General features: G+C 46.8%; 1 protein-coding gene across 2 annotated transcripts in view; it reads right to left on the bottom strand.

Moving 5' to 3' along the window:
- FGD5 (FYVE, RhoGEF and PH domain containing 5) overlaps positions 1–23,340 on the bottom strand; it is a 114,793-nt gene that overhangs the window by 57,504 nt on the left and 33,949 nt on the right. For both annotated transcript variants that reach the window (XM_005870020.2, XM_014542714.1), the window contains exon 3: positions 14,672–14,804. In XM_005870020.2, coding sequence (XP_005870082.1) covers positions 14,672–14,804 — 133 coding nt within the window. The remainder of the gene's footprint in view (positions 1–14,671; positions 14,805–23,340) is intronic.

Genomic DNA, 23,340 nt, shown 5'->3' with positions numbered 1-23,340 from the left:
ATATTTATAAATATATGTATATATATAGAAATTCATCTATAGATCTATAAATCTATCTATACATAAATATCTACCAAAAATCTATCATCTGACAGTAGCAGCTGAGGCAGTGGAAAGCAAATGGGCTCTGGAATCAAGCACATCCAAGTTCAAATCCTGGCCCAGCACTGTTTAATTGGGTGACCTTTGGCAAACCATTACCCCTGAGCTTTAGATTTTTTCATCTGAAATACGGTGGAAAATAATCAACCTGACCTCACACTCTGGTCTTTTTGATTATGTGTTCCTGACGCAGGGCCTTTGCACTCACTGTTCTCTATGCTTGTGATGTTCTTCTCCAGATCTTCTCATTCTTACTTTCTGACTTTTTCAGGTTTCTGCTCAAAGGTCACATCCCATCCTTAGTGTGGCCATTTGTGGCCACCTGACCTGAAGAACACACATTCTCTAAACCTAGGGTTTCTCAACCTGGGCTTTACTGACATTTTGGGCCAGATAACTTTAGTTGCAGGACTATCCTATGTATTATAGGACTGTTAACAGCATCCATGGCTTCTACCCGCATGATGAGAGTAGCAGCCCCCAACCTCATTTATTACAATAAAAAATGTCTCTAGGCATTGTCAAACGTCCTCTGGGGGCAAAACCTCACCCCCTGTTGAGAACCACTACCCTAACCCTTTATCTTGCTGTATTTTTCTTTCTTTTTAAAAGACTTTTAATATTAATTTTTAAAGAAAGAGGAAGGGAGAGGGAGAGAAACAATGATGTGAGAGCAAAACATTAATTGGCTGCCTCCTGCACCGCACCTCCCCATCATGGATTGAGCTGGCAACCTGGGCATGTACCCTGACCTGGGATTGAACTGGCAACCTTTTGGTGCAAGGGACCATGCCCAACCAACTGAGCCACACCAGCCAGGGCACTGTATTTTTCTTTATAGCAGGCACACTCCTTAATATTATCCTTACACACAAAATTCAATAAATGTTTGAACAAACTGATAAAATTAGATACACTGCCCAACACATAGTGGGTGCTCAATAAATGAGTTCCCACCCTAGCTAATCCGTCTCTAATAGATTCTTAGTGTTTTCTGGAGACTTAGTCCCTCTGAAGCCACCCTAACAGTCCAGACCCTGGAACCACTAGTTAGTCTCCCGCCTGCATCTCATTGCAGCTGTCACGGCATCCACGGAGCAGGAGGGAAACTTGTGAGGCCTGCAGAAGCCTCCAGCCTCACCTGGCCTCCCGCCCTCCCACTGGCGCCGAATTGTGACTCACCGTCTGCCTTCTGCATCTGCAGGGCGAGCACGGGGCTCTGTGGACAAGAGTGGCTCACTCTTCCCAATGTGGGGGCTCCTTCAGAGTCCCACGTGTGAAAAGGATTTGTAAACAAAACCCTCTCAATGGGAAATGCATTCTGCCAGGACAGGCCTCAACAGCTAAGAAAACCCTGTGGTCAAGCTTCCATAAAGGGAGTTACTCTGCAGAGTAAGGACGGGAGTCAAGAGATCCGAAGCTCAGGTTCTTCCCCTATGAAATGAGGACAAGAGTCAAGATGACCTTCAACCTCCAATCTTCCAGGGGCCTGTGATTCAATTCTCATTTGTCATCCAGCATGATGCTGAGAAGGCCTGATTCAAATTCTGGGCTCCACCTCTTCTTGTACCTATGCCCTTGGACAAAAGTTATTTCTCTTCTCTGAGTTCCATTTGTAAAACATGGATGATGATGATAATAATAATAATAATAATACCTATTTAATAATACAATAGCTAGCATTTATTGAACACTTAGTATGTACTAAGCTCTAACCTTTTTACACATATTATCTCCTCTTCTTTCTTATATTTTTTTAAGGAAAGGGATGGGGGGCTTCATTGGGACTTAAGAAATGGTGATGGCATCACAACCTGAACAGTGTTAGTGATTGGAGAAGGGGGTTCAGGGGCTAGTCCTTGTTGTGGGCCCCGTGCCCAGCATACAGTAGGTGCTTGGTAAATGCCAGTAGATTTAGGTGATGGATGTATTCATGGAGGAGAGTGCAGCTGTGTAGCCCTAGGTGCAGCAGTGTGTCTAGCTGTGGTCTCCATGTGTGCTGCTGGAAGTGTGTGTACCCAATTGGATGTGGGATTGTGCGTTCGTGCGTGCATGCCTTTACACATATTATCTCACTGAATCTTCCTAAAAACCTATGAGGTAGGTACTTATTATCACCATTTTACAGATGAGGAAACTAAGGCACAAGTAAGTCATACCCTTTGCCCAAAATCACTGCTAATAAGTGGCAGATCCAAGATTCAAATCGAGAGAGTGTGGCTCCAACATCCCAGCACTAAACAACGTGCCTGGCACATAGTAAGCACTCAGTGAATGGCATCTCTGTTCATTATAGATGATGGTGGGTTTTTCAAATTGGGAAGTACCTATCTTTACCTGCACTGAAGAGCCAGCAGCAGGAGACTTACACTCCAGGAGTGGCCTGGGCTAGTCTCTGGGCCTCAGCTCTTCTGATTCTTACCCTCAGAGTAGTGCCTACTGTGTATGTAGGAAAGAACTATACCAAAAATCAGGGCACCCGGATCAACATCTAGGCCAAGCCATGAGCAGCTATGCGACCAAAGGCAAACCCCTCTCAGATGCCTCAGTTTCTTCTTCTGGAAGATGGGGGTCAATAGTCCCACCCTCCATAAGATGATGGATGGAAGTGGTCAACACCCACCCACACTTTTGGTGTTGTCGTCATTACCATTGTTACAATCTCAAAGCTGTGGGCTGGACTTCTGGTAGGGTCGGGGCACTGGCCACTCTGCACGTCCCTTGCAGCCCTCTGCCAGACAGGCAGACTCCGGGTGGGACGTACCGGCCGTCCCGCTTTAGTGACTCTGCCAATGATGGATGTGTCTTCGCCAGCCAGACAAGAGGGAGGCCATGCGCTCAAGGCTCTCCTCAGAAGCTGCTTATGGGCGTTGTCCAACCGGGCCATTTAATATAGATGTTTATTTAACCAGGAAATGAACTTTTGAGGTTGACGGCAGTGTCCAGGGACAGACTTCTGGGAACAGGGTTCCTCCCAGGAGCACGGGGCCTGGGGCGCCAGGGCTATCGCCTTTCTCAGGCGGACGCTGTGGGTGTTACATCAGGTGGCTGCTGGCCCCTCTGTCGGAGACTGAAGCAGCTTATCACCTCTGTTCTCTAGGGCTGCCCAGTCCTGCACTTCCTCCTCAGGCCCCATGCAAACCAGCCAGGTCACTGCTGACTATTCTGGGACCAGGTCAGGTTGGGAGGGACAGCCCTCCTTTAGGGATCTTTGAGGTTAAACAGTGGGTCACAAAAACAGTTGGGAGTCCTGGCCTCTGTGCTTCATTGTCCAGCCTTAAAATGGGGGTACTTAGCCTCCTTCTAGAACAGCAGTTCGCCAAGTGTGGTCCCAGAACCTCTGGGGTTCTGCCTCCCTTTTCCAGCTACATATCTGTGTGAGCCTGGATTTTCATGAAGGGTGACCAAAACAACAGTTCCAACAGTCTGAATGCAGAAGCAACTAGGAGAATCCAGCTGTTTTCTATTAAACCAGACATTAATGATATTTGCAAAAAAAAAAAAAAGCAAAACTAATATCATTCTCACTACTTTTTTTAAAAGCAGTTATTTTCATTAAAAATGCTATTTGTGTTAACATATAATGGGTTATTATTGTTATTTTAAAATGTATTAAAAGATAGTGTGACTTTCTCATGTGGTAAACATTAATAGATATAACTCAGAGAAACAACTATTTGAGGTCCTCAATCATTTTTAAGAGTTCTGAGACCAAAAGGTTTTGAGAGCTACTGGTAAAGAGGTTGTAACAATCATATAGAATCAGGGATGGAAAAGTTGTTCTTTCTCAATGAAGAGCAATGGAAAAACGAGGCATCACTGTCACTGTACCATATTAACAATAATAATTGGGAGAAGCAGGTCAAGAACCCCAGGCTTTCTGGCCTGGCCCTCAGGATATCCCCAAGCACACCAGGGGCCACATGGTCTTACTTCTTGATGTCCTATCCTGCAGAAGAGGCAGGCCCACCTTCAAAGCTCCTCGTTTGTCACCACTCTCCCTGTTGGCAGGCTCTTGAGTTTATACCTGCTCTACGTTTAAACAGCCACCTCTCTTTTCAACCTCATCTCTGCTTGGTCCTTGCCAAGCCCCACATCCTGACATCTTGGTCTTGCTCAGCTTCCCTTTCCAGTTGCAGCTGTCCTCTCCACCTAGGGTCACCTGGGAACTCTAATCTCCATGCTGTAACCCTCAGCCTCTTGTCTCCATAAGACAGTGGTGCTCAACCTTCCTAATGCCGCGACCCTTTAATACAGTTCCTCATGTTGTGGTGACCCCCAATTTCATTGTTACAAATTGAACATAATTAAAGCATAGTGATTAATCACGAAAACAATATGTAATTATATATGTGTTTTCCGATGGTCTTAGGCGACCCCTACGAAAGGCTCGTTTGACCCCCAAAGGGGTCGCGATCCACAGGTTGAGAACCTCGGCCGTAAGACTTCCTTCTCAGGTATCTACATCCACTCAATCCACCCTGGGCTTGTTCCCACTCAGAACTGTTCTGCCTCTAAAGTGATGAGCTCCTCAGTCCCCATCTTAGACCTAAGCTACCTAGCATCCCTACATCCTCTGCTGAACATGTCGCTTAGCTCATCAAGAGCTCCAGGCATCTACCCACTCTAATCCATCCTCTGCCATGGCAGACACCTTCTGCTATCTCCTGCAGCCCCAAGTGGCTCCTGTGGCTCCCCAGCACTAGATGACAGAAAGAACTTGTCATCTAGCATTATGCTGAGAGCCCGTGCTCTGGGGCCAGAAAATCTGGTTTCAAATCCTGGGCTCTACCCCTTCCTCTACCTATGCCCTTGGACAAGTTGTTTCTCTTCTCTGAATCCCATCTATAGAACAGGGATAATAATAGTAATACCTACTTAATAATATAACAGCTAGCATTTATTGAACACTTAGTATGTGCTAAGTATGGCTCTAAATTTTTTGTACGTATTATCTGAATCCTCCCAACACCCTATGAGGCAGGCACTACCATTATTATCTCCATTTTACAGATAAGGACACTGAGGACAAATAAGTCCTGCCCTTTGCTATACTTAACCTGAAGACCCTTTCCAGCACTTCTCCTGCACTCCTCAATGCCCCAGGGAACCCAATTTTATTCCTAAGATCAGCCTACTTTTTCCTACCTCCGGGCCTTTTTGGCACATGCAAGTTCCTATGCCCAGAATCCCCTCCAGACTCAGTAAGTGTCTCTAGGTCACACACTAAGCCAAGGCAAGCACCCCATGTTCCCTATCTGTCAGCCTCCTCTGCTCTGCAGTCCATCAAAAAAAAAAAAAAAAGAATCATCTCTAGAGAGAGGGAAGAGGCTGTTTCAAGCCTTGGGGAAATATTCTTAAGGAGTCTTCATTGATTTGAGGGTCCCAATGAAGGGCGCATTGGAGGATTCTGAAGTCACACCTGGAAAAGGAAGAGCGCTAGGAAGCCTGACTCCAGGAGAACACTGTCTCCAACGTGCCTCTAGGCACCACTGTCAGGGCCATGGTCCTTCCCCCTTGGAACTCAGATGGTGATTTCCAGCACAGCCTTCAAAGGCTAGAAAATTCAGAGAGAGGAGCTCAGAGAAAGATGGCTCATTTTTTATCCTAGCTGTTACTTGTGCTCCCACAGGGGCAGAGAAGGGATGCGGATAGAGAAGATGAGGCAATGCGTGCTAGGACAAACAGGGAAGAAGTGGGACCAAAGAGAGGCCCATCCCCTGGACCAAGGGGTCAGCTTCTAATTCATGTGGACACCTGCCTTATTCTGGTTATAGGCTAGTGTGAGTCTGGGTTTGGCCTGGATACTTTAAGAAAACTTCTAGTTTTGGACAGAATCTTTGATTCTGTCTGCAGTGTGTAATACATTACTAGAAGCATCAAGTTGTCTTGGCACGCCCTGAATGAGGCAACAGGAAGCCTGATTTCTACTCCTGACTGCCTCTGACCTGCCAAATAACCCTGAGCAAGTGATGGCCTCTCTATGAGCTTTAGTTTTCCTTCCTGTAAGTCAAAGCAATCTCCGGCATAACTGAGACTTTTTACCCATTGACTAGCCACCCCCAATTTCCCTCTCCCCTAGTGCCTGGCAAACACCATTCTGCTTTCTGCTTCTATAAATCTGACTGTTTTAGGTTCTTCATACTGGTGGAATCATGCAGCATTTGTCCTTCTGTGACTGCCTTACTTCACTGAGCATAATGTCCTCCACGTTCATCCATGTGACAAGATGCTCTTCCTTTCAAAGGCTAAATAATACTCTACTATATGTATACACCACATTTTATTTGTCCACTTATCCATCAATGGACATTAAGAAGGCAGCTCTCGTGCTAAGTGTTCTTACCACAACAAAAGACAAAATAAAACAAAGTGATCTGCTAATGCCCATATTAGCTCTCTCACCTTCCAGAATCCCCAAGTGACCGTGATTGTGAATGGCAAGCCCGGACTGTTTGACAACAGGAAAAGGCCAGTGTGGGGCTTGCATGGCGAACTTTCAGCACCAGGGTTATATACTAGGCGTACACAGTGACTGCCACGAAGTCAGGAAGGAGAAAGCGAGGTTGAGTATGACCTTGGGGCCCAAATCCTAAACAAGTGGGCGGAGGGGCACTGTGGCCGAGAGGAAAATCAGCCACAGAACAAGCTCTCTGGCTCCTGACAGCTCCCAAGCCCTCCAGGACCTGGAACAAGTTGTGTGAGACATGTAGGTACATGGACACCTCCCGAACCTTTGAGCCCCTATACTTTCCTATCCCTTGTGCTCTGAGAGTTTGCCTCCCTCATCCTCCTCCACTCATGCTGCCTTGAAGTATCTCTTTGTGTGACTGTACTGAACATTGCACTCTCTGCATGGTTACTGGGCAGCCGGTGAGAAGCAGGGCTGGAGCGCAGCTTGGCCCCTCACTATGCCAAGTAAACCACACAGAACCAAGTAAGTGTTTTCATTTTATTAAACTGTCTTGCATTTAAGTTTGTTTTCCTTACTTAAATGCAGGAGCTGAGTCTAATGTATTCATTTCTTTATTGGTTTATTCTAAGCTATTCACGGAATACTATTTTATGTGCCAGGCAGTAAGGACACAACTGTGAATAAGTCAGGCAAGGTCCCTGTCCTCCAGGGAGCTATTCTGACAGGGAGAGGCAAGTAATATGCAGAAAAATAAAGAATACAATCACAGTTTGAGGTAAGTACAAAGAAGAAAATAAACAGAAATCCCATTGCCAGACACAGCACGTGAGCAGGGTAGGCCCTCTTAAGGAGGTGACATTAACTTAAGACCTATAGCCAACTGTGTAAAAGGCAGGAATAGTGTTTCAAGTAGAGAAAACTGCAAGTGCAAAGGCCCTGGGGTGAGTTTGAAGAACAGACAGACCTAAAAAAAAAAAAGAACAGATAGAACTCATTTTTATATCCTTCATGATATCTGCAAAAGGTCTACACATTTGTTGAATTTCATTTGATCCATGATTAACACAGGGCGACAGAAAATGAAATGGTTGGTGCCAACAACCAGAAGAGGAAACAAAGAGGAGAAGCAGGTCGGAGGTGGGGTGGGAAGATAACGAGTTCAGTTTGGGATGTGTAGAGTTCGAAGTGTCTGCAGGGCTCCCGAGAAGGGCCTAATAGGGCAGCTGGAAGCTAGAGTGTGGGGCTGCACAGCAGGGTCAGGCCAGAGAGTCACCTCTGGGAATGCCATCTAAGTAGGGCTGGCCACTGCCCTGGAATGGGCTGACTGAGCAATGGACACAAAATGAGAGGCAGGACCAGAGCTCAGGCCTTGGAAAATAAATGTCTCATGTGGCGGTGTAGGGAGAGAACCAGGAGAGGATAGAGTCTGAGAAGCCAAAGGAAGAGGGAAGGCCATTGAGCTGAGTAAGACGGGGTCTGAGGTGGACAGTATGGAGAGGGCCTGGTTTGTGGAGGTCAGGGGAGGTCATACGGAACAAATGACAACAATGAAGAAGGAGAAGCATGGGGAAGGTTTGAATATGTTTGTGGGCTGAGGGAAGTCCTACAGAATTTCTTCCACCCACCTTCTTCTTCTTTGCTCCAGCCACACTGACCAAGTCTTCTAGCTCAAGAAGGTCATTCCCACCAGCCCACCTTTGCACAGCTGTTCTCTGTCAGGAACATTCTGTTCCTAGATCTTCCCATTGCTTTCTCCCTCACACTATACAGCTCCCTGCTCAGAGGTTTCCGCTTCATCAAGAAGGCATTCCCTTAGAAATTAGAGTCCTCATGCATTGCTGGTGGGAGTGCAGCTGCTATGGAAATCGGTCTGGTGGCCCCTCAAAAAAATTAAACATAGAATTACCATATGATCTAGCAATTACACTTCTGGATCTATATCCAAAAGAACTGAAAGCCGGGTCTCAAAGAGGTATCTGTACACACATGTTCATAGCAGCATTATTCACAATAGCCAAATGGGGAAGCAATTCAAGTGTCCATCAACCTATAAATGGATAAGCAAAATGTTGTCTATACATACAGTGCAATATTATTCAGCCTTAAAAAGGAAAAAAAATTCTGCCCAGCCGGTGTGTCTCAGTGGTTGAGTGTCGACCTATGAACCAGGAGGTCAAAGTTTGATTCCTGGTCAGGGCACATGCCTGGGTTGTGGGCTTGATCCCCAGTGTGGGGTGTCCAGGAGGCAGCCGATCAATGATTCTCTCTCATCATTGATGTTGTTATCTCTCTCTCTCTCTTCATCTCTAAAATCAATAAAAATATATATTTTTTAAATTTTTAAAAAAGGAAAAAAATTCTGACATATGCTATACTATAGATCAGCGGTTCTCAACCTGTGGGTCGCGACCCCTTTGGTGGTCGAACGACCCTTTCACAGGGGTCGCCTAAGACCATCTTGCATATCAGATATTTACATTATGATTCATAACAGTAGCAACATTACAGTTATGAAGTAGCAACAAAAATAATTTTATGGTTGGGTCACAACATGAGGAACTATATTTAAAGGGCCAGAAGGTTGAGAACCACTGCTATAGATGAACCTTGAGGACATTATGGAAAGTGAAATAAGTCCATCACAAAGGACAAATACTGTATTATTCCACTTGTATGAGGTCCCTAGAGCAGTGAGACAGAAAGTAGAAAGGTGATCGGCAAGGACTGGGTGGGGGTGCGGGGAGGAATGAGGAGTTAATGTTTATTGGGCACAGAGTTTCAGTTTGGGAAGATGAAAAAGTTCTGGAGACAGATGGTGCTGACAGTAGCACAAGTGTGAATGTACTTAATGCCACTGAACTATATACTTAAAAATGGTTATGATGGTGGATTTTACATTATGTGTATTTTAACATAATTTTTAAAATGGGGGGAAGGCCTACTCTAACCTCCCTAACTTCCCTGCCCCCCCCCCCCCCGCCCCTCCTCACCCCTGGTGCTCTGTCCTCCACCATCACGATGTGTTTTGTTTGTCTGGTTACAGCACTTTCACCACCTGTGCCACCTCAGGAGTTTCTGGCTGACCGTTCCTCTTGTTTAGAATGTAAATGCCACCAGGACAGGGAGGTGCCTAGCCTGACTTGTGGCTGCTGTATGCTGAGCCCATAGAAGGGTGCCTGGCACATATTAGGTGCTCAGTGAGTACTTAGTAAATAAATAAATTTCTGTTGAAGAGGAGGGACAGGGAGAAACCGAGTGAGGATACAGAGAGAAGAGTTGCAGATGGGAGGGAATTCATGTTGGAAAGGGGACGAGGCTGTTGTCTGGGAAGGAGAGCAGGCTGCAGCCTGAGGAAGCTGATGCAAGTCTAGAACGGCCTCCCCGGGACCAGGGGAAGTAGCCTTTGCAGCGGGGCCAATGTGCAGGACCTCACAGGTGGGTTCCGAGGCCTGTGTCATGGAGAAAGCACATGGGGACACTTAACCCAGGCTGGAGACTGGCCCATGGAAATAACCAGGGCTCATGGGGACCCTTTAACTTAGGCAGACGGTCAGGGTGAGGCCAAAGGTACAAGGCCTAGGGGCGTGAGATCTGCAAGGAGGCCTAGGCTAGGCTGACTAACCTCGGGTGCAGCCAGGGAGGAGAAGACTTGCATAAATGGGAAGCCACAGAGGGCGTGATGGCAGGACAGTCTGCTCCAGAGGCAGGCCACTAACTTCCGCCTGGGGTCAGGGGTGGACCTGTCAGGGAAACTCAGTGACGAGGGGTCTTGGGCTAGGGAGGGGCGGCCAACCCCTGGGCTGGTCTCGGGGGAGCTGGTATTTCACTTGAAAAGTACCCATTAGTCTGAGAACTGGGCTCTCTGTCAGGGAGGAGCAACAGGCCAGCCAGCCTTTGAATGTCTCCTTTCACAGCTAGATCTATTTTTAAGTCCTTCTCATTTTTCCTTTTTTGCCCCCTCCTTCCTTCAACCCACAGCCTTTGTATGTCTAGGAGTGGGAGAGAGAAAGAGGTCCCATGTGGGTGGACTAGCTGGGTTCAGCTTCCTACCCTGCTCCAACAACCTCTCCCCTCCTGACTTGGTCACCCCAAAACATCTAGGAAGGTGGGGCTCACCACCCTTTATTTTTACATAAACCATATCAAACTGTAAGAAGGGTGAGAGTCACCCCTCCGCTCCCCCAGCCTGACTCCTGAGGCAGGGGGAGGGGTGGGGAGCAATTCTATTGATCACTCACACCTTCTCTAGGCCTGTCCTGGAAGGTGATTGGAGATGGAAATCTGGGTCCCATTTTCCCAACGATGTGATGGAGGCACAGAGAGGAGAGGTCTTTGCCTTTTGGACAAATGGAATTTTCAGACACCATGGGAGACAAAGACTCAGGAATAAATGCTCCTTTTCCTCACCTCCCACCCCACCAAGTGTCTACAGCAAAAAAGGAGCCGGGAAAGATTGCTCACTCTGGAAATCTCCCTTCACGCTTGCCCTGAGGCTTGGAAACTTGGGAGCTCTTCCACACTGAGTGCTCTGGAAGAGCCAGGAAGTGCTCTGGAAGAGCCTCTTAGGGGTCAGCTTAGCGGCAGGTACAAGGACTGCTCACTGACCCACTGATTCCCTTCTGGGATCTACCCTGGAGGAAATCTTGCACGTGCATCTAAGGAGGTGTACGAGTAGTGCACTGCAATGCGGTTGGTGATGCAAGCACATGAAAAACATGGTGAAATAAACGACAGCATATCCATAAAATGGAATACTATGCAGCACTAAAAAATAATTTAGAGTCCTATATACCAATATGGGAAAATATCTAAGAATTTTGTGTACAAACCCAACCACGTTACTCCAGGTTTCTTACAGTTTTAAATAATTTATGGAAAAATAACTCCACAAACAATACTACCCATTTCCCACTCATAATAAAGTATGTAGGTGAATTCAGGAGGAAAGTTCTGGAAGGGTTCATGCCAAACTGTGTACTACAGTTACCTCCGTAAGGGCACAGGGACTGGGAAGGAGGATTCCAGGGGACTTTAACCTTCACCTGTAATGATTTCATATGCTACAGGGAGTTTCTAGTAGAGCACATCTCGTGTGATGAAAACGCAACTTTTAAAGGTAATTTCGACTTTGGCACATGATGAAAACCTAACAAAGAAGGAGGGGGGGTGGTGGGACAGAGAAGCTCAGCCTCGTTTGATAGACAAGAAGGCTGGGCTCCCGAGAGTGAACTGACCTGCCGTGAGGAATCAGGACCCGCATTTCTCCCTCTGTGCTCAGAATGACAGGATGCTCCTGCCTCGACCCGGGCTCCCTATGTAGGCCCCACACCTGGCTGGCCACACTGGCCTGCCCCCAGCGGGATGTAGCAGAGGCCCCTGACTGAGGCAGGAGCTGCCTTAGTTCCATGACTTGGCATTGTGGCCGAGTCCCACTTGAACTGAGGCAGGTTGTTTCCCACCCGAAAGCTCTGACCTTTGTGTGTCCTTTTCCTGTGTGTCAGGCATTGTTCTCCGTTTCCATAGTCGTATTTATTCTCATAACGATTCTGAAGCAGTACTGTGATTGTATTCCCGATTTTGTAGATGGGAAACTGAGGAACAGGGTGGTTAAGAAGTTGCTCAAATCACTCACCTAGCAAGAGGCAAAGCTGGGTGTGAACCTCTTGTTCTCTATGCTACCCTGCCTCTTACAAGCTTCTTATTCCTGGGGGTGTCCAAGGAGCAGCCTGGAGACCAGAAGGCTGGGATGCCGATCACCAGTGTCCAGGGCCCTCGTACCTCATGTCTTCACAGGGGTCCTGGGAGGCCAGACCCTCCCTTCTCCCACTTTCCCTCTGCCTCTGCCTCAGAAACAACAGATTGTTATTATGCCCCTACCATGTGGCCGGCACTTTCCCATCTGTGTTCTTATTCAACCCATAGCCCAGCAGTTACTATGAATGCTCCCATTTTAGAGACGGAAGGCTGAGTTGTGTGACAGAAAGCGACTGGTCAACGGTAACACAGCTGGAGGAGGAGATGAGGATGATTCCAGAAGAAGGTCTAACAGAGAACTCTGTGGCTGTGGTAGGAAGCCAACACGAGGTGGGGGACCTTAGAGCACAGAAAGTCACATCAGTTCTTCAACTCTTCCAGATGGGGTACCCACATCCGATTCGGATCTCAGATTCAGACCACATTCCCAAGAACTACCATAATTTTTCTGCTCCCAGGTCCCATGACCTCAGGGATGCCCAGAAAAGGCAAATCCATCTCTAAACAGGCACAGGCATGCTAACTCAACGTCCCCCTTCCTTCTCCCCAAAAAGCCAGTGGTTCCTTTCTGGGAAACAGGGAGGGGTGGAGAGGTAAGAGAAGGCCCCCAGGACTGCAGCAAAAAACAAACACTGGGCTTGGAGCCAGCCAGACCTGTTTTTGAATCCCGACCCCCTTAATCACTAGCAGTGTGATCTTGGCAAACCACGTAAACTCTCTGAACCTCTGTGTCCTCAACTGTAAAACAGGGATGATGGTACTGACTTTGAAACTGTTACAGAGAATAAAAGAGAGAACAACTGTGGAAGCGTTTGGTGCCAGGAAAGCACTCACTCTCTATCTAGAGGGGGAGAAGCAGGGACAAGAGTGAAAGGGGAAGGGGATGAGGGGCCAGGTGGGAAAGCCCCCTTCAGGGTTCCCCATGGCACTGGCTAGGTCACTTTATGAAAGCACTGTATGGAGAGATAAATGAAGTTTTAAAAGAAATCAAGAGTGTAAAAACAAAATGAAAGACATAACCATTTATAAAATGCTGGGTAAGGGCCAGGCACTCCTGCTGAGTGCTTCCACATGAACAGTCTTTCATCAGTGTGACACATCTACCCTAGAATGGGAAGGAGATGACAAAGTGTGGAAGACAGAACAGGACAAGGTGCCTACAGGAGGTCTGTCAGATAGGAGGCAGTGTTCCCCTGCCTTCCCAGCTACTCCTCACAGGCAGACAGGAGAGGGGCCCAGAAGACGGAGTGGAGAGAATTTCAAGCATCTAACCCTTCCTAGCCTGTCCCCCTATAGCAGGGGTGTCCCTGTGGTCTCAATTCCTGGCTCTCATCACCCTGAGATATTTCCCTGGTAACACTGAATAGCAGCTGTGTGACCCTGGTAAACAGAGAGTTCTTTACCTCTCTGTTTCTTCAAATGTCAAATACGGACAGAAATTCTCGGTTCCCAGAAAGGGAGTGTGGAAGGAATGAGATGATGTCAGTGGATGGAAGTGAAACAGGGCTCACCATGAGCATCCAATAGTGAGCACATATATTGTGGATTCAAACAACTGAGGATCAAAAATATTCCAAAAAAAAAAAAAAAAAGAAATCACAGAAAGTTCCAAAAAGCAAAACTTGAATTTGCCACACTCAGAGCACCATGCTGAAGGCACACGAATAAAATGATACACAGGCACACCCTGCTGTAGCCTCTATACAAAGACAGGTCATAGAAGGGACTTGAGTAGCCGTGGATTATGGTATCTATGGGGGTTCTGGAACCAATCCCCAAGGGTACTGCTGGACAACTGTAATTTCCACCATGTACCAATGCTCCATAGGAAGGTCTGGGTCGCCACTGAGACCTGGGTCCAAGTGACTATCTGCCTCCAAACAAAGGGCTAGGCAGCCCTTCTCTCAGCCCATCTCCTAGTGCACCACTGCAGGGTATGGAGAAACCAACTGTCTTTCCAGATTTCTGGATACAGTTAAGGAAACTCATTCATATCCTTTAACTCATCTCATGTTCCTCACTTTGCAGATGAGAAAACTGAGGTCCAGGGGCCCATGTCATTAGACTCCAGGCCTGTCTTGATTCATTCAGGAAGCTTTATTCTAGTTCATCCACAAAGGTTCTGGGAAGCCCAAACTTCCTCAGACCCATGAGGATATCAGCAGGAGCAGTCGCCCTTGCATCACCAACACAGAACCCCGTGTCTGCCATGTGTCTTAATGCTGCAGTCCCAGCTGCTCTGTGATTCAGCCTCTGTATCCAGCGTGGGCCTGGCTGTTTGCCAACAGCTCCCTCCACATCAAAAGGGGATGGCGTGGGTCCTTTGCCATCCTCTCTCCACCTTCACATTTCTGATCCCCCACATCCCATGGGCCCCTTACCCTGGGTGGGGCACCCTACCTTGTTGGTGAGGCTGGGGTCTCTTGGAGCACTGTCCTCCTCCTCCGAGCTTCCCTGCTCTTCATCCGATGTGAGGTCCTCCTTGGGGGCTGCGGCTGAGATGGGACAGACCTTGTAGGGTTCTGTGTAGGCACTGGGGTCAGAGCAGAGGAGAGAAAAGGTTAGAGCTCTGTGTCCAGCAAAGACAAAGTGAATAGGCCAGGGGCCCAATTAATGATATAAGCCAATAACAAGTGCTCTGTGTGCAGAGAGCTCTGTGCCCTCATGGAGACTTAGAAGTGAGTAACATGCAGACACAAACCTTCCTACCTGCCCCCATTCTAGTCATGCTGGCCTCCTTTTAGTTCCTTGAACATGCCAAACTCTGCTTCAGTGCCTTTACACATGCTGTCTAAGACAGATCCTTCTCCTGTTAGATATAAGGCAGGCTGTGATTCTAAAGGAAGGTAGAAATAATTACTATGAGGACAAGAGATATCCAATATGATTGATCTGGTGGTCTAGACTGGCTGATCAGACAACAGGGTCAGTCCACAGGTGGCCATGTTCTCTGAGCTTAAGAAGAAATGCAAGGATGTGGTAGACAAAGTGTGGGGTACACATGCCGGCCCCTAATCTCAGCTTGCCATCAGCTAGGTCATGGACAAGACACATCTCAGGGTATTAGTTTCTATCTAGTCTTCTTGGGGATAATTCCCATCTCACGTTCTTGGCAGATGCTATGAGGATCAATGCTTAGAAAGCATATACAGTTGACCCTTGAACAACACAGGGGTTAGGGGTATCAATCACCTACTCAGTCGAAAATCCGAGTATAACTTAAGTTGGCCCTCTGTACACATGGGTTTCTAACTGGATAGAAAGTACAGTTGAGCCCTGACTGCTTTGGCTCGGTGGATAGAGCATCGGCCTGTGGACTGAAAGGTCCCAGATTCGATTCTGGTCAAGGGCATGTACCTTGGTTGCGGGCACATCCCCAGTAGGGGGTGTGCAGGAGGCAGCTGATCGATGTTTCTCTCTCATTGATGTTTCTAACTCTCTATCCCTCTCCCTTCCTCTCTTGAAGAAATCAATAAAATATATATATATATATTTTTTAAAAGAAGAAAGTACAGTTGACCCTTGAACAAACGTGTTTAAGTGTAGTATAAACCCGCGCTGTTCAAGGGTCAACTCTACAGGTATGATAACAATCTCATATCTATACTGCTATGGCTACTATGTAGGCATTCCATTAATTAATTCATAGATGCATTCAAGAAACATTTATGATTGCCTGCTTTATGTCAAGCACAGAGCTAAACAACCAGTAAAACACAAGTGACTAAAGCAGATATGGTCCCTGTTCTCAAAAAGGAACTAAATGTATGATCATAAATTGTGATAAGTAAAGGATGGGAAGGAGGTGCTTTCATAGAGAATAACCAAGTGGAACTGTTAGATAGTTCAGGGAGGGCCTCTCTGAGTGTGAGACCAGGAGGAGAAGGAGCCAGCTTTGTGATAGCACGAGGACGTGTTCCAGGTGGGGAAGGCAGCTATGGAAAGGCACTGAGGCAGCAAAGAGCTTGGCATGTGACACAGACCAAACTGGAGAAGAATTCTCCCTTCTCGACTTCCAAGCCATCCCCACAGAGGAGGCTCTGGCCCCATAATATCTTCCTTGCCCTGATCCCTGTTCCTGGCCTCCCTCTCCACACAGCAGAGTAATTGTTCTACAGAAGAGATCGGGCCATACCCCTCTCGTGCTCAAAAATCTTCAATGGCTCCCTCCCGCCTTTGGCAATGTGGTCCCAGACTTCTCACAAACTTCTCTTCATACTCAAAATCCAGGCATCTAGTCTTATTAACACGTGAAGCGCCCAGCCTGTTTTGTCTTCCGGACGGAAAGTATAGTGTCAGTCACCGGTGACTGACTGGGCGCTTAATGTGTTAACATTTTATCACACACTTATTCCTGCCCTCTGGGAATGCCAGCATGAGATGCTGGAATGATGGAGGGATGGATGGATAGATGAATGAATGGGAGGAGAGAAGGGAGCATCCACTTGCTGGACTGGATAGGCCCGACCCTAGCCCAGGAGCACTGCATCTACCTCAGGTCCTGGTCCGGGCAGGGGAAGCATGGCTAGGGTAGGCGACATCACAAGAGGAGAAACTGAGCCTCAGGCGAGATCTGAACTCAGGGCCCATCCTGTAGCTCCTTCTCAACTACTGTAGGGGGGGTCATGGATGCCTGTCTCCACAACAATTTGAAGCCCAAGAAACAAGAGCAGGATGAGCATCCCCTAGTCCACATGGGGGCCACGAGGCCAGAGAGCTCAAGGATAAGGTGGCCTGTGATGGTGGGGCCTGTTCCTGCCTAGGCGTCTGCTGACATAATGTATGTGTGGAGGGCACTTGTAACTGTGCACTTGCGTGCAGAGGCCAAAACTGAGTCCTGACCCCGGCTGAGCCTTGACCCTGAACCCTAGGCTGAGCCAAGATCTACTTTACTATCCAACTGGCTACTCCGCTGGTTAGACCTTTTTTTCTTTCTTTTCAAAAAAATACTTTGTTGGCCTTTTTCTTTCAAACTCTGAGAGCAAACAACATATTTTGCAACAAGCTATATATCACCAAGGTGTATAAAGGCATGAGAGAGCCCGCCAAGGACCTCCCTACACCTCCTTCATGGTCAGGGACCACCAGTTCCCTCCACTAAGGAGCTGTCCCTAGCTTACAGGTCAGGCACACTGTACTTGCTCAGCAAGCTCAGAACCACATTCAGGAAAGTGACTGCATGGGCTGGTCTGAGCCCTAGCTCCCCTCCCTCGAGAGCCACCTGCATCGATTTGCAACCATATGTCCAGCAGGCAGGGAGTGGACCCTGCTCTCCCCTTAAGGGTCACATGACAAATCTAGACCAACACATGTTACCTCTTAAGAGGAATGGCTACATTAGGCCCCATGACTTCCTGTGGAGGATTACCAGTAATGGTAAGAGATGGAGCAGTTCACTGTGTCCTGAACCATTCCTCTTCATCAAGAAAAGAAGGTACATGCCAGGCCTTTCCTAGAATGTGTTGAAAAGGAGGAAAGGACTCCCAGTCAAGCTTCCCACAGGGTGGTGGTGTCACCATCCTCCCGGGCAGCAAGCCAGAAATTTGCGCATCTCCTTGCATAGCCAGCCGCCGCTTAAGCATTAAACCTCTTCCAGTTTTACTGTTAAATATCTCTCACCTCTGCCTGCATCTCTATCCTAACCTCTGTGGTCCAAGCCATCTGTTGCCTGGACAGACATCTGTAACAGCTGCTTTCTGTTCTTTCCCGTCCCACCCTGGCTGCCCTCCAATGTGTTCTCCACCCGGTGGCCAGAGGGACCTTGTCAAACCCAATCTGATTGTGTCACCCTCTTGCTTAAATTGTTCAGGGATATTCCAGTGCTGTTAGAATTCAAATCCAACAGCTCAGCCTGTCAGGCAAGGCTCTGCTCAACTTGGGACACGGGAAGGTGGGTGTCCTTGGGCCCTGATGCTTGCTGTGAAGTCTGTCCAACATCAGATGCTGCTGGGCATCACAGAACTTGGGGGCTCTGTCTCAAACCAGGCACAGGGTTGTATTCCATGGAGCCCAGCTGAGCCCTGGGTGACACTGGGGAGAGAGCTCATGAAAGCCACCTCCCCAACCCCGGGGAGGGGGAGGCACTGGGTCAGGGTCACATGACAAATCTAGGCCAACACATATTACTTCTGAAGAGGCCTCTCCCAATGCTCAATCCTATTTTATAGACATGAAAACAGAGGCCCACTTGGGTTCCCTCAGAGTGCTGAGGTGTGGCGTGGAATATTAGGTTGCAAAGGCAAAGCAGGTTTTGTTTTTGTTATTTGTGCTGTCTTTTATTTTATTTTCAAGAGGCAGTGGATTGCAGAGATGAGAGCTCACACTCCCATGTCAGATTGCATTCAAATTCTGGCATGTCACTTATTGGCCATGTTTAACTTTTCCAAGCCTCAGCGGTGCCTAATTGATTGAACAGTTGGGGGATTCAATGGGTTATTTTATTATTTACCTACTGTTGTCTTAAAGTCAACTAATTTTTAACATGTGCTATTACTCTGGTCCCATCCTAAGTGATAATACCCATGAAGTCACACTGTGTGTTCTTCTAACACTTTAAAACAGCGGTTCTCTACCTGTGGGTTGCGACCCCTTTGGCAGTCAAACCACCCTTTCACAGGGGTCACCTAAGACCATCCTGCATATCAGATATTTACATTACGATTCATAACAGTAGCAATATTACAGTTATGAAGTAGCAACGAAAATAATTTTATGGTTGGGTCACAACATGAGGAACTGTATTTAAAGGGCCAGAAGGTTGAGAACCACTGCTTTAAAATAAAACATATAGTCCTAGTCGGTTTGGCTCAGTGGACAGAGCATCGGCCCGCAGACTGAAGGTTCCTGAGTTTGATTCCGGTCAAGGGCACATACCTCAGCAGCAGGTTCCCCGGCCCTAGTCAGGGTGTGTGCAGGAGGCAACCAATCAATGTGTCTCTCTCACATAGATGTTTCTCTCTCCCTCTCCCTCTTCTTCCCACTCTCTCTAAAAATCAATGGAAAAATATCCTCACATGAGGATTAACAATAAAATAAAATAAAATACACCATATAATTATTAATCTATAACATTTGACTCAAATGATCTTGCTCAGCATTGGAAATTCCCAGATCTCACAGAAATAAGCCCAGTGACCTCTGACCCACCAACCATCTGTCCTCAATCCAACCTCAGCTTTGGCTAGAAATGTGGCCCATGCTCTTTTAATTCTACTTCTTCTTGTGACTTCTGTTTTCTCAAAAGATCCCTAAAACAGAAGTCAGGAGGCAAAGGTTCAGGTGCTCTGATGTTATTTCTGCCTTTTTTATTTCACTGTGAACACAACAAATGAGGATAAATTTCCATTAAAAATGTGCTTTCACAACAGAAAAGAGCAAGTATCATCCAGTGTCTTTGAAGATTCAATGAAAGCTGTAGTGACAGACCTTGGAGAGAAATCAGTTAAATAAGCAAACCAACACATTCTGATTCTAAGACCACAAGTGTCTACAGATCTGCTCCTTCAGACCCTTGACAGTTGCTACCAGGCTGAGCTTCACACCCAGGGAAAGAAAACAGCTCTGAGAAATGTTTCCTTGACACCTTCTGTCCAAATGCTCTGGCAGGCAGGCCCTGGCACAACTCGTGTCTTGGGTGAGTAACCACTTCTTCCCTTGAGGAAACTGACTGGGAACCCTTACATACCACATCCATCTCCCCGGTCTGTAAACACAACTCTGAGATGGATCCTTTGCACGGTATGGTCTAAGGAAGACTGCAAAGCTTTATATTTTTGGCTACCTGGTGCCTGTCTGTTTGGTTTTTCAATCATTAAAAAACACACACAAAAAAACACCTATCCAGAGCCCTCCATGTTCCAGGCTCTGTCTTATAGGTACTAGTGGAAAACAAATACACAATGTTTTTGTTCTATGGCCTCTCTAATGAAAATACCTATTATAATCATAACTAAGTGAGGTGTTGTTTCTAGACAGCTTCTGTGCATCTACCAATATATTACACATAAGAAAGCCCTCTAACTCAATCACTGACCCATCTATATCCTCTTCCATCCACTCACCCACCCATCTGTCCATCCATCCAACTACCCATCCACTTAGCCATCTATCCAGCCATCCTTCCATCTACCCCCTTAGCTATCCAGTGATCCAATCATCCACCCTTCTACCCACCCATTCCCTCACACACTTATTCAACAAATATAGATTAGCACCTACTTCAAGGAGCTATCTCATGGAGGAATCAAAGGTGACTAAAGTACTCTCTCTGGCCTCAAAGAAAGTATAGTGCAAAGTACTGGTTAAGGGGATGGACTCAGAAGTCAGACTGCTTGGTTTGAATTCCAGCTCTACTTTAAGCAAGTTACTTAACCTTCCCACTCCTCAGTTTTAATTTTTTAATTTTTTTAAAATCTCTTCATCAGGAGTCCTGAAAGATGCCAGGGAAACAGGCAAAAGAGCCACATGGTCAGGGCTGTAAGTTTAGAGACCAAGGGGCCTACACTTTGGCATCAGATAGAAGAGAGTCACTGTGTAACCTTAGGCAAGTCACCCAACCTCTCAGTTTCTTATGTGTAAAGTGGGGAAGACTATGTAGGTTCATTGTGGGATTAAATGAGAACATGATAGAGACACTTCCTGGCATGTAGTAAGTCCTTTCTGGCCAGCCCAGAAGAGCCTGCACAAGGCCCAAGTTATAAACCCCCAGACTGATCTCCAGGGAGCTGTGTCCTCCCTCTGGGTCAACTTGTGCTTTAAAGGGAACATAAATTAAAGCTGCCCAGAGCTCATTACCTTAAATGACCCTTCAAATGAGCCCAGTCCTTTCCAGCAGGCTAGAGTCATAAAAGGACATGTGCATCCATGTGGGGAGACCAGCACTTTGCAACCCAGCCCAGGGCTATCCAACTCAGCCTATTAAATCCTGTCCTATGATACTTGCTGGGAGTCATAACCCCCAGCACAGCCAAAAGGTCCTAATAACTCATAAAAAAGGAACATTTCCCCCACTAGGGATCTCTCAGCAGGCGCTTTGGCCCCAAAGTCTGTCCTTGCCGGTGCTATAATATGTGTGAAGGAGGCCAGAGTGCAGATGCAACATCCTTTGGCTCCTCCAAGATAGACTAGGACCTTTCTAAAGCTTGCCAGCTTGGTGGGGAGGGGCAGGAGCTTCAGGGATGGGAGCTGGAAAGTCTGAGATGGAGAAGACAGGATGACGATTTGGCGAACATGACTATCCTAATTAGCAGAATGGCTGGAAGAGTTTGGAAGTGGATGGAGGGGAGGGCTAGGTGCACAATCAGGGATTTCCAAATCTTCAGACATTCAGTCCTGTCTCTTGCCTACTTCCCATTCCACTTTCAGAGTTCACTCAAATGATCCTTCTAGGCCAGCCGTGGGCAAACTACAGCCCGCGGGCCGGATTCGGCCCGTTTGAAATGAATAAAACTAAAAAAAAAAAAAAAAGACCGTACCCTTTTATGTAATGATGTTTACTTTGAATTTATATTAGTTCACACAAACACTCCATCCATGCTTTTGTTCCGGCCCTCCGGTCCAGTTTAAGAACCCATTGTGGCCCTCGAGTCAAAAAGTTTGCCCACCCCTGTTCTAGGCCTTCCCCAGCTGGCACCTTCTGCTCTGATACTTCCTTGTCACTCAAAACTGACCCCTCCCATGCTTCCCTTTCTCAAAGGGACATTGGGATTTTCACAGGTAGAGCTATCTGCACTGTAGCTGGGAACCTTCAATCTGATACAGTGGAAAGAGCTGAAGAGGAGAGGGATCCAAAACTGGGAGTCCTGGATTCATCTCTAATCTACTGCATGATCTGGGCTATAGGACCATCCTGTTGGGTCTCAGTTTGCACATCTGTGAAACAGAGGTAGAGAAACAAAACACTCAGAAACAAAACGCCTCAGTTTTCATTTTTTAATTTTTTAAAATCTGTAAATCAGGAGTCATGAAAGATGTCAGGGAAATAGGCAAAAGAGCCACGTGGTCAGCGCTGTAAGTTTAGAGACCAAGGGGTCTACACTGTCACATGTGAAACTGTGTGTTGAGGCCAGACTGCATGCATCCCACAGCATGGAGGCCAGGCTCTGAGAGCGGCTGCCTGTCTGGAGCCTCCTCACTTCTAGAGTGAGGCTCTGCTCCATTCCCTGTTAGAGGGAATACAATCTGCACCCAGGGTCAGCCAAGGGATAGTGCTTGTAATGGTTCCCAGAAACAGCACTGAAGGAGAGGCTTTTTAAAAATTTAGTTTCCATTTTTCACTAAGTAAAAACAGAAGTATATCCTTGCTCTCTGACCTGTGACATCTCCACCCTTCCTCTTAAAACACAGTGTCAATGGTTTTATAGGGATTTGTTTTCTGTTATAACATTTTCATTGAGTTATAATTCACATACTATAAAATTTACCGTTAAGATGTACAATTCAGTGCTTTTCTGTATATTCAAAGAGTTGGGCAACCATCCTCAATCACCATCTAATTCTAGAACATTTTCATCAACCCAGAAAGAAACCCCACACCATTTAGCAGTCCTCTTCCCTCCCCCCAATCCCTGGCAACCGCTAATCTACTTTCTGTCTCTATGGATTTGCCTATTCTGCACATTTCATATCAGTGAAATCAGACAATATATGACATTCTGTATCTAGCTTTTTTCACTTAGTGTAATTATTTCAAGACTCAGCCATGTCCTAGGACTTCATTCCTTTTTAAAAATATATATATTTTTTTATTGATTTTTTACAGAGAGGAAGGGAGAGGGATAGAGAGTTAGAAACATCGATGAGAGAGAAACATTGATCAGCTGCCTCCTACACAACCCCTACTGGGATGTGCCCGCAACCAAGGTACATGCCCTTGACCGGAATCGAACCTGGGACCCTTCAGTCCGCAGGTCGAAGCTCTATCCACTGAGCCAAACCTGTTAGTGCTCATTCCTTTTTATGGCTGAATAATATTCCACTGTACCACATTTTGTTTATCTATTTATCTGTTGATGAACATTTGAATTGTTTCCACTTTTTGACCAATGAATACTACTATGAACAAGTATGTA

Source organism: Myotis brandtii, unplaced genomic scaffold, assembly GCF_000412655.1.
Source record: "Myotis brandtii unplaced genomic scaffold, ASM41265v1 scaffold312, whole genome shotgun sequence".
NCBI classification, from domain to species: Eukaryota; Metazoa; Chordata; class Mammalia; order Chiroptera; family Vespertilionidae; genus Myotis; species Myotis brandtii.
The sequence above is the reverse complement of the archived record's forward strand: the minus strand, read 5'-3'. Positions and strand labels throughout refer to the sequence as shown.